The 12,843-nt window shown below is 37.5% G+C and overlaps 1 protein-coding gene across 1 annotated transcript in view; it reads right to left on the reverse strand.

Annotated features, from left to right (window-relative positions):
* ECPAS (Ecm29 proteasome adaptor and scaffold) overlaps positions 1-12,843 on the reverse strand; it is a gene marked incomplete at both ends in the record, with an annotated part of 98,337 nt that overhangs the window by 66,804 nt on the left and 18,690 nt on the right. Inside the window, 3 exons of the mRNA XM_084238500.1 lie at positions 882-1,000; positions 2,722-2,838; positions 9,790-9,920. Of these exons, the coding sequence (XP_084094626.1) occupies positions 882-1,000; positions 2,722-2,838; positions 9,790-9,920 (367 nt within the window). The remainder of the gene's footprint in view (positions 1-881; positions 1,001-2,721; positions 2,839-9,789; positions 9,921-12,843) is intronic.

The raw sequence follows: 12,843 nt of genomic DNA on the forward strand, positions 1-12,843 counted from the left end.
ACATTTTCCAGAATAGAAATGTTTCGACATTAAGCATTGCGTAACTCTTTCTTTTTTTTTCTTTAAATATTTTATTTTATATAATTCTTATATCTTTTTTCATCTTTGCACAATGTATATATTTTCATTTTGGTTATATTCCCCATACACTTGCACGCCCCCTCCTTATTCTGACTCTAGTCCTTCCTTTCCTTGCCCCTCCCTACCACTCCCCTCCCCGGTAGTGTGCCTCTGGTTTATAGTGGCTTGTTGATTTTGATTTTTACTTTGTATTGATTAGTCTTTTTCCTGGTCCCTTATTTAGGTTTTCTAAATTCCTGCTATGAGTGAGACCATCCGGTATTTTTCTTTTTCTTTCTGACTTATTTTGCTGAGCATGACCCCTTCTAGCTCCATCCATGTTGCTGCAAACTGCATGTGTTTATCTTTTCTGATTGCTGAGTAATATTCCATTGTGTATATGTACCACATCTTCTTGATCCAGTCATCTGTTTTGGGGCATTTAGGTTGCTTCCATAGCTCAGCTATTGTAAATAGTGCTGCTATAAACAAGGGGTGCAGGTGCCTTTTAGAATTACTGTTTCTATGTCATTTTCTAACTTTCAATATCACATCAAATTAGCTGCTTCAAAATAACTGATGGCCATAATACACGTAGAGAATAATGTTGTTAGTTCTGCACATTTTTAATATGCTCTTATCCAAAAATTTTATAATAGTATTAATAAGATGATAATGTTAAGGTAACAGAAAATTCAATTATTTGTCGGCTGAAAGAGTTCAAGTGTACGCATTTGTCCAAGTGAAACCAAATATGCAGACCTAATTTGAAAGGCAGCTATTAACATTTGCAGGTAAGAAAGTAATTTAGGAGACCATACCTATCCTGCTGTGGCTGGGGCTTCCCTTCCATGGCAGTAAGAAGCGTAGGGGCCAGTTCACATTGTTTTTCCACTGGCAGGCGAGGATAGCCCATCTTAACATAAATTATAGTAAAATTCTAATATAATAAGAGAAAAGCAAGTGAGAATGCAGACAATATTCCAGAATTTCAAAAAAATTCTATGGCTAATAACTTAGGGAGTTACATTTATAAAAAAGAAACCCACACGTTCATACGTGTTTATTATAGCTTGGCCAACTACTACAGCTCAGCAAGAATTCCAGTCCCACTTACTCAAAACATCTGCTCACAGGCGCCTCATGAGAGGGCACGTGACCTAATCTAAAGCTCATGTACCGGACCTGTACACTTTAAAGACACACAATTTTTCTGTTAACCATGCCTCCAGAAAGCCGGAGGAGTAGAATAAATACATGTAGTTCCTTTTCACTGAAAAGCAAAAGTTGTCATTTCACTAAATCTGTACGCCACACATTAGCATCAGTTCTCCCAGTCTCCCGCATCAATTCTTCCAAGCTAAAAGGAAACTACAGGCGCAAAGCCAAAGCTGCCATTTCCCAGCTGGCCAAGCATTAGGACCCCCTTGTACACCACAGCCCTCTGCCTCCTCACTCCCACAACTGACCAGGAGATAATGAACCAAAAGAAACTGAGTGCCTCATTTTAAGCAAACTCCCGAATGTATATCTGGATTTATATATAAGACAAAGGTTTGTTTTTCTGAAGGGCTTATCGGTTTAGAACAGATTTTATAAGGTTATTCCTCTGAAGAGATTCTATTTCCAGTTTTATTGGCAATGTTTCTATTTGCTGAAAGGACAACTGCAAAGAAGCTATATGTCCAGAATAGGCACCGACAAGATTTCTAAGTCAGTAGGTGTCTCCAAAGGTTTAGGATCCAGATGTTAGATAAACCCCAACAAGATTCAGCCTTAACGCTAGGAACAACAGGGATCAAAAAAGAACATCTGTCATCATACCGCATCAACATTCTTTACCCTGAATTTTTATGAAGATGACAACAGAAATACGTCTTACCAACCTCTGTTTACTCCACTTTTTTGAAAGTATAACTTTCTGAGTATATACGTATATACAGTTCAGGAACACAGATTTTTAATTCAGTCTCCCAATTTCTTCTTGCCATTGGACCTTTTCTTCTTCTTCCTTTATTCACACCTCACTACATTACATTAAACTCTTATTTCTACTCAAACTGATTTCATATAATCTTTACCAAGAAGTAATTATTCTCTTATATATAAATGTACCTGACAAGTGACTTCACCAACAATCCTTTGCCCAGTGTAAACAGCCACGTATTATACTGTTCCTCCCATTTCCTTTAAGGTAAATATTTTTTCTGGGCTGGTACACAGTGGGAAAAGTGTGTCATTTAAAGATAAACATCTGGGGCTTCCCTGGTGGCGCAAGGGGTTAACACGCAACCAAGAAGCTGTCTGCACCCACTGCAGCACGAGTTCGATCCCCGGCCCGGGAGCAACCCACATGGCACAGCAGACCTCTCCTGACTCTCCCGCTTCTCCCCTCAGCAGTGTACTTCAGTTGATCTGACTGTTCTGTTCCCCATTCTGTCGCTGGTGAATCCTCTCACCCTCCACACCTCTGCCCTGTACTCCAGTTCTTGTATACATAAATATATAAATCTTAAAAAAAAATAGAAACAAACACAAACATCTTATGTTTCATTTAGAAACTAAGGTGAAATCTTAAGCTTGCCAATATATTGATGACATCTGATAAGTGCTGCAAGAAAACTTACTGTAAGTCAGAAAGCATTGCACAATAGCACTCACTGTGACAAAGGAAACTGCAGCAGGGTCCTGGTACTGAACCAATAGTGTCTCTACTGGTAGCTGTATTTTTGGGCGACTTTTTATACGCTTATTCAGATGGACCAATAGTTCCATAACCTAAAACAGAGATAAGGACCAAAATGAATGAGCCTACCTTATTAAAAGCAAATTCACTTTTCTTGGTATTACTTATTTTGATGAGTGGCAGTTACTTTGTTCTCTTGAAAAATAAAATTTGACATCCCATAAAATAAGTATCAAAATTTTATTCCAAAATGGTACCCCCAAGATTCCATACGCCAGAATTTTACTAGTGAATTTATTTTCACAATCCCCAGAAGACCTATAAACAAATGATTGCAACATACCATTTATGGACTCAAATGTTTTTGCCTTCCCAAAACTCGTATTTTCAACCTCTAGTTCCCCATGTGATGGTTTGGGGAGGTGGTTAGGTTTGGACAAGGTCATGGGATGGAGCCGTCAAGATAGGATTGTGTATTCTTAACAGGGGATGAAAGGCTCAAAGTTCTCTCTGCCACATGGGGATAGAGCAAGAAGGGAGCCCTCTGCAAACCATGCAGCTTCTCCAGAAGAATGTGACCATGCTGGCACCATGATCTCAGACTCCTAGCCCCCAGAACTGTGACAAAAGAATGTTTGTTGTTTAAGTCACCCATCCTATGGCATTCAGTTATAGCAATCCAAACTAAGGCACACTATGGATACTACGAAAAGTGAAATGTACACTATGTGTTTCCAGAAGAGAAATTATCTATCAGAGCAAGATATCCAAGAGGAAGTAGGGAAAAACTCTAACAGAACATGGAACATACACCGTATCTGCTGAAGACAGAGGGGAAAGAGATAGACTCAGGATTATAAAAGGATTCGGGTACAATGCTGAGGAATTTTTACTTTATTCTGAAGATCACCTGATTTTACCAAATAATTTTCAGTAAGTAAAAACAATCTTCCTCTCCTTTAAGTGGGAAAAAAAGAGCAGAAATATAGGTCAACAAGTCAACGATTTCCATGGGTGAAAAGGAAGATACAGATGCTTATGTCAAATGGCCTCAATCTTACAATAAAAGTCAGATTATCTTGGTGAGAGAGAGGCAAGAAAGGTTACAAATAGAAAACCTCACCTAAGAAAGACTCAAGAATTTAAAATATCTATTCTGGAGAAACAGGCCCATATTAACATCATTTCTGATTTATGCTATAGTTTCAAAACAAGTATTAACAAGAGTCGTAAGGATGTTCAAAACAACAGCAAAAGTTCAAAGGAATTTACAGCAATAATGAAATCGATGAATTTTAAGAGTAACAACAAACCTATAATCAAAGTTAAATGTTAAATGAATGATAATAATAAAATAAGTGACATTTATTAAGCAGTTCCTATGCAAAAGATACTTGTGCACTTTGCATTCCTTATCTCATCTGATCCTCACCAGAGATGGTTTGCCACTCCATTTTACAAGTGAGAAAGCAGAGGCTCAGGGGAGTGGAATAACTTGTCCAAGGACACCCACTCAACAAGTGGCACTGTCTAGATTTGACTCCAGGGCCCTTTTTTTTTTTTTTTTTTTTTTTTGGTGGGCCCCTCACCGGTGGCCAGGGATCAAACTGGCGCTGCAGAGACTGCGGGCAGCCTCGCAACCCAGCGCTCATCTGCTGCGCCACCAGGGGAGGCCCCAGGGTTCATATCCTTAACCTTTTCAAACACTGATAGTTGAGCTCTACTCATCTAAAGTGTCTGGCCAGCTGAGTCATCTCAGGACCCCCTAATACTTTACAGAGACCCAGAATGGGTCTCCATGGAAAGGAAAGACTCTGGAAAACCATTATTAAGGATGCTAGACATCATATTCATGACCCCATGCTTTCTTTTTATGACAAATTTTTAAATTTTAAAAGAATTAACTACTTAATTTCCTTTTAGCAATAATATCCCCTTAAAGATTAATTTTCTAAATTTGGTTATCCATTCTCTGGAATCCTCTGTAAGTTCATAAAAATCAAGAAGTCAGCAGAATCAGTCCTTCCTGCTGGATAAAGAGATAACAGTTAACCTCTATCAATAAGCCCCCAGAAATAAAAACTCAGGGGTCGAGTATTTTGTCCAAATCTGTTATCTTAATAGCTGTTCATTATTTTGCTAAATTATTGTTATAACTTAAGTATAACATAAACTGTCCCAACATTTTCACCAAGTAAACACACCTATATAACCAGCAGAACTGAACCACAAAAGTCTGCATCCCATGCTCCTATCCCTTACTCACTAGAAGATAACCACTCCTTACTAGAAGATAACCAATGTCTTGACTTCCAATACTATTTTTAAATTTATACAAATGGATATACAGGATGAACTCATGTGTCTGAATGTTTTTTCATTCTATATTATATTTGAGATTTATCCACATTGTTGCTTATAGAAGTTTTTTACTTTCATTACTCTAGTAATGAAAACACCACTATTTATGAATTCTACAATTATGGACATCAGATTATTTCCAGTTTGGGTTATTAACAACATTTCTATGAACATTATTAGATATTTATTTTGGTGATCATATATGCATATTTCTGTAGTATAGAGACCCAGGGTTTGAAATGATCTGTCACAGGAAACACATATGATAAGCTTGGGAATATTTTCGAACCATTTTCCAAAAGTGGTAATATTAATTTATACTTCTACCAGCAGTATCTGTTTTATAAACAACATAAATAATATACCTTAAAAGGAAGAGAAATTGCACAGTACAAATGCAAATCAGAATGCAGTAAAATCAGGTAAATTGCACACTGAATTTTTTTTGTGTGTGTGTGTGTGTGTGTGTGTGTGTGTGACCCTCGCTGGCGGCCGGGGATCGAACTGGCACTGCAGAGGCTGCCGGGAGCCTTGCAGCCCAGCGCTCAACCACTGTGCCACCAGGGGAGGCCCACACACTGAATATTTTTAACTAAAAACAATGTTCTTGGGCCTCCCTGGTGGCCAAGGGGTTAAATCTCAGCAGCGTTAACACCATCATGAAGGCCCTCCCAAAAAGTGGTCTGGGTTTGATCCAGGCAGGGAGCTGACCCACATGGCACAGCAGACCTCTCCTGTCTCACCTGCTGCTCCCCTCTGCAGTGTATTTCAGTGGATCTGCCTGCTCTGCTCCCATCTCTGTCTCTGGTGAATCCTCTCACACCCCCATACCTCTGGCCTACAACCCAGTTCTTCTGTGCAAAAACAAATAAAATAAAAATCTTACAATAAAGGACTAGTTTTTAAAAAAAAAAAAAGTTCTTATAAACTAATACTAAGTCAAAAGTAAACCAAGCACTGCTTATAAACATAACTATTGAGTATAACCAGGTAATAATTAAAGAGAAATTCATAAACTAAGGTAATTTTTGGTTCTGTGAGCTTTAAGAAATATAATCTGTATAATCAAAGAACTAAGCAATTATCTGGGGACTAACCAAGCTCACATTTTGAAATTTTAGCACCCTGGGTTCAAATTCTGCCTCAAGTACTTGTTATCTGACCTTAAAACAAGTTATCTGAGGGATAAAAATAGGATAATACCTTCCTTATATAACCTTGTAAGAATTTAAGAGCTTAGCACGTCTACTCACACATAATAGCATTACCACTATTAAACTTAGGTGAGAAAAACATACCAAACCAAAACAAAGAGGAATAATTTGAACACAATAATTTTTATTAAATATACCTTAAAAAGGAAAATTAATCTAGAAGTTGGTTTTTCTTTTAAAATGGCTCATAAAAAAGATTAAACCTTGGGCAGTAGTAATCAATAAAATTAGAAATGAAAATGGAATGTCTCCATTTGACTATATGAATATGAGGTGTCATAATAGCATGATAGTTGAATAAAAAAACTAAACATTTAGATATTAGATATTCCTTTGTACAAGTTAGTAGTTAGATAGTAGTTAGATATTACTTTGTACAAAAAGGTAAAATACAAGGAAACATAAAATCCTAAGTAAGAAGGTAAGGAAAAAAAAAAAACTACTACTGAAAATAGCCTGAACAAATGCAAAAACTTCCTTCTGTTGAGTCTCCTGGTCTCTACCGCAAGTCTTTCTCCGCCAGTAGACAGTGTCTGAGTCACTCCCAACCAATACCCTTCAAATCACTGCACACTGGAATCCCTGTTCCTCCCCACACCTGACCTCCCATCACTCTTCCTCTCCTGCATTGAGTGGCCCTCTCTAGTCTCGTGAAGCCTTCACACTCTGTGAAAGCTCAGGATCTCAGCACTGTGCCTGTGTCTTTACCTGTCTCACTCGTTGTGCCATCAGCAGTTACCTCTCTACACACCACAGAGGCCTCACTTTTGCCCCACTCAACCTAAAGTGAGCCCCCAAAGATTTTTTTAAGAATCCTTTCCCATCAGCACATATCATAATTTATAATTTATGCTATTTGCCTGACTGTTTAATACTGATCTCCCCAACTAAATGTGGTTTATTTTTCATTGACCAATGTAATCCTAACACCTGGCATGTAAAAGACACTCAGTAAATATCTGTCAAAAGAATGATGAGACTGATGAAAGCTAAATAAATAAACAGAAACCAACTCATGAAGAACCCTTTATAACTTATTATCCTAAGGGCAGCAGAAGGCCATGAGAAGAGTTTTAAATAGAAGGATGACATGATCAAATACACATACATACATATATATGTGTGTCAGCAAAGCAGTATTAACAGCAGGCATATCAAATATAGAACAAGAATGCACCATTCCATTCTGCAAACATAACAGACATTCTTAAAGATACTCTTTCTCCAACAAACCCAAATCAGGCCTCAGAATTCCTCTCAGGGCAGTTCTGCAGGAAGTCATTGTCAATCACTTAGAATGATCTAAGGGATGAAATTTGATGACCACTCAAAGATCTGATGGTCCAGTATAAATACAATGAAGACTAATGAACTATGTTAAAAATGACTGGAGCAAATGTTCCATGTAGAACACTGAATTAAAAAAGAAAATCTTGATGTGACAGTTTTCCAACTTCAATAACACTATTTTATATAACCCTGAAAGAGGAGCTATACAACATTATCTTGCTCTAAAAACATTTATTTACTTACTTTTAATTAAGGTAACATTCACAGTCAGCCAATAATTAAAAATACCTGACTTTCATATTGGAATCAAGGGCATGGATTTTAGATCAAGTCGCCATACATTCCAAAATAATTATTTCAATTATATCATCTGGCACCGATGCCAAATGTACAGTTGGCGCGGTATGCAGCTCTACTAAGCATACAAAAGCTATTTTAAAATCATATAAACTGCCTGCAAAATGAAAGAAACCATCATTAAAACAAAAAGACAGTCTACTGAACGGGATAAAATATTTGTACTTCATACATCTAACAAGGAGTAAATAGCCAGGATTTATAAAGAATTTATACAACTCAAAAACAACCCAATCAGGGCCTCCTTGGTGGCGCAGACGGGTAAGCACTGCACTATGGGGCAGTGCACAGCCTCTGCAGCACAAGTTCGATCCCCCTCCGCTAGGCCAGGGAGAAACTCACATGGGGAGGCAGACCTCTCCTGTCTCGCCCACTGCTCCCCTCAGCAGTGTATTTTAGTCAGTCTGCCTGTTCTGTTCCCCACTCTGTCTCTGGTGGATCCTCTCAGCCCTCCGCATCTCTGGCCTGTACCCCAGCTCTTGTATGCATAAATAAATAAATCTTTTTTTAAAAAAATCAGGGCGTCCCCTGGAGGTGCAGGCGGTTGAGCACCGTGCTGTGAAGCTGTCTACAGTCTCTACGGCACCGGTTTGATCACAGCCGACCTGAGAAGGTCCCACATGGCGCTGCAGACCTCTCCTGTCTCTCCCGCTGTTCCTCTCAGCAGTGTGTTTCAGTCAGTCTGCCTGTTCTGTTCCTCACTCTGTCTCTGGTGAATTCTCTCACCCTCCCGTGCATCTGGCCTGTACCCCGGTTCTTATATAAATAAATAAATCTTTAAAAAAAAATCAAAAAATAGCACAAGAGCTAAATAGACACTCCTCCAAAGAAGTCATACAGATGGCCAACAGGCATTTGAAAAAAAAATGTTCACCATCACTTACTAACAGGGAAATGCAAATCAAAACCACAAAGAAATATCAACTCACACCTGTGAGAAAGGCCCATATCAAATAGACCAGAAAAAGCAAGTGTTGGAAAAGGCAGAGAGAGAAAGGAACTCCTATACACTGATGTAGTAACTGTTGGTGGGAATGATCCACTTTTATGAAAAACAGTATGGACTCTTCTCATTAAATATAGATCCACCATACAATCAGGCAATTTCATTCCTAGATATCAAATGGAAGAATACTAAAACACTAATTCAAAGGGATATGAGCACTTCTTTGTTCACTGCAGCACTATTTATTAGAATAGCCAAGATATGGAAACGGCCCCCAACAACAGATGAGTGGATAAAGATGTGGCATATATACATAATGGAATACTACTTAGCTAGGAAAAAAGACGAAATCTTTCCATTTGTGACAACAAAGCATTGGAGGGGAAGTAAGTCAAGTCAAAGGAAAAACACAAACACTACATGACTTCACTCATGTGTGGAATATAAAGAAACAAAGCAAAAGAAAAGATAAAATTAATTAGTTACAGATTTAGCTACAACCAAATAAACCCTTGGATTCTAACTAAAGAAATAAGGTCACCAGAGGGAGGGGGGAAGGTATAAACAAAGGGGACAAAGACCCAACTGACTGTGGTGCTGGGTTATTAGTAATCTGGTGGTGGGTGGGGATAGTAAAGACATTTAAAAAGGTGTGAACCTATAATCCAAAAATATACACAGTATAGTACATGAGTGTTACCTCAATTGAAAAAAAAAAAATCATCACGTAAGCTGGTCCTAGGCTTATTCTCCACTTTCAAAGGTTATAATCCGCATATGAACCTAGATTTTCAATAATGGGAATAGAAAACTCACTTGATAATATATACCATTTATTTACCACTTAATTCCCCTAATAGTCTCAACCAGCTTACCTTTTTACGTACTCCTTCTTGGGTGCTGGACAGCTTGAGCAAAACAGGAGGAAGAAATTTAGATATAATATTCTGTAACTGTTCATCTGTTTCAGCATGGCCAAGTCGTAAAAAGACCCGTTCAAGCTGATCTATAATATAAAAAGAAAAAAGGAGAACTTAGGCAAATCAAATTCTACCAAAACTGATTTTTTTTATAATTTAATCCTCTTCTCTGTACTTCACTCAGAACTTTTCACCATAGCCAGCCCTGTATACAGATAACTAATACAGCTACGAAACAACACTAAAAGCTTCACTATTTAATCATACTACCTTACAACTGCCCTGGTCACATAGCCTCTACCAGGGAGGAAAACACAGCAAGGAATAACAAAATTTCCTCCTCTGCATACAAGGTTTTTCAGTTTTCCAAAAAGATTTGGACACTAGAAAGTATACAAGGATTTTGAAGAAATCTCTAGACCTACCTGAGTAAGGCAACAATTTAATCAGACACCAGAGACAATACATCTTTGGTGAAAATATCTTACTGATAACATTTCTCCAAAGAAGAATCACTGCCCAATACTGTGTTCATTTACCTAAGCAGAATAAGACAAGTTTCCACCAAGAAAACCATTGAGAGAGAAACAGGTTAAACATTACAACAGGGATGGCTGGTCAGAGAGGGGTGGTCTCGGCAACACCCAAACTGATAAATATAAACCAACCAACCAATATAATTCTATTTCTTCAACCAACAGATTGCAAATGACTGGATATATGATTTTAAGGAATTATTATTACTTTTTTAGATGCCATATTGGTACTGTAACTATAGCTGCTTTTTAAAGGTTCTTTCAAAAATTATATGTGGTGATCAGTGAGCCTTTGAAGAAATATTCTATATCTCTCTCTGAATGATGGTTACAGAAGAGAGACATTTCTAAAAATTCACTGAATTCTACACTTTAATACTTTCTACTGTACCTATTATGCTTCAATTAAAATTTTATTTAAGAGAGACTTTAGTTTTCAGAAATAAAGACTGAACTACCTTCTCGTAAAATAATATAGTTGCCTACTGTGACTTACATCAGATATCAGGGGTGCACTACAAATTTGCCAGAAGAACAAATTTCAGATGCCTCATCACAAAATAGAAGGTAATTATATGAGAAAATGTTAATAGCTTGACAACCGTAATCATTTCACTATATACATGAGTATCAAATCATATTACATACCTTAAGTTCATACAATTTTATTATAAAGTCATAGCCTCAAATAGGATCTCATTTAAAAAATAATAACTGTACATGGCATGAGAATAGGAAACCATTAAGAATGAAACAAGATTAACCACTTCTATTGTTCATGCTGCATGATAGATACTGAGAATTTATTCTTTTTTTTTAATTTGTTTTTTTTAAATAATAAATTTTATTTTTATATTCCCCCATACAATTCTTTCGTATGTGCTTGAAATTTTCCAAATTAATGTTTTAAAGGAAGAGAGACAGATATTCTGAGACAACCTAGAGGCAAAGACAGCCTTCCAACAATAAGCATATCCAACACCAAATCTTGTATAAAAATGCCATTTCCCCCTCCAAAAAAAAGAAGCGGGTTCCTTGAAAAAACAGCTGATTCTAAGGCTGCAGCAGGAAAAGCAAAATAAACCTGAAGCATCTTATAAAGCCAGAAAGAACATGGAGTCTGTTACATATGAATGGAATACAGGAGGCAGCCTATGAGAGCCCCGCTGTGACCTATGAGGAATCTGGATCATAACACCAAGTATAAAATAAATCCACACATTAATCCATATTGACAGAAATAAATGACTGAATAATGAAACACACTGGGGAAAGCAAACAAGTCTTTCTTACAGAATTCCAAATATATTTATTCCAAATAGTAACATATGCAGATACTTCTCCCTACAAGAGGACAGAATAGATTTAGAGACTTACTCCAAAAAATAAAGGAAAAGGGAAATGTTAACTTTACACAGGGGAAATCTGATAAATAGTATCATCACCAGGTGATAGAATGTGTCATCAGTGATGCATGTGGCTGCCCTGACCCCTGACCAGCAGGGCGTTCCACCCCTGTGGTATCCCTTCCAAAACGCACAGCCCCCATCTAATCTCACACACACACACATACACACACACATGCACACACAAAAAAAAAAATCAGAAAAACCTGAGAGACAAGATTCTGGGATATAAAGACTTTTGAGATCATGAGAAACAAATAAAGACTAGAAACCATCACCACAGACCAGAGGCAACAGGTGATAGGAGAACTAACAACACACAGTAATCTGGGTAAGATCCTGCAGGAGAAATAGCATCTTCATGGAAAAAAAAAAAAAATGAAATATAAAGTCTCTACCTCTTGTAAGAAATATAGTCTTGAGTTTGTTTCTTTTTAATTAAAAATAAAGGAAGAAAATAATGAGGGATGAGAGGAAAAGCAGGCAGGCTGACTAACCAAATGCTCTTATTTGGTAATTGCAAAAGGAGTTCTGAAGAAAGGAGAATTTAATTCACCATTTTTGTGGAAGTTACAGGCAAAGAGACTCGCCTTAATATCTTACAGATCACAGGCTGACCACGGTAATCACTTCACGATATACAAATGCCTACAGATTTTAGTTACAAACACTGTAGAAGAACTGCTCTATGGGAAAAGGCAGAAGGTTAAATTCTTCATAACAAACTAGGGAATCTGTGCCAGAGACTTCAAACACCAGGTGATACCTGGTCCCTTTCATTTTTCATACAATTACTTATTTGGGTGCTTTCTATGCATACCCAGTATAGTGCCTAACTAGAAAGGAAAATATAACATTCTAAACACAATAAAATTACTTACAATGGGAATGCCAGAAAGAGAACCAAACATAATGTGGGAGTCAGGCTAAAACAGGCAGGGCGCAGCTGAGGATGAGGCAAGCCCTCTGCAGAGGAGCCAGGTAACTGACACTGTGAGCTCTAGACACGTAGCTATGTTCTAGAGATACACCTTCAAACTTTATGAAAAGAAAGGTAAATTATGTGT

Source organism: Talpa europaea, assembly GCF_964194135.1.
Source record: "Talpa europaea genome assembly, chromosome: 7".
NCBI classification, from domain to species: domain Eukaryota; kingdom Metazoa; phylum Chordata; class Mammalia; order Eulipotyphla; family Talpidae; genus Talpa; species Talpa europaea.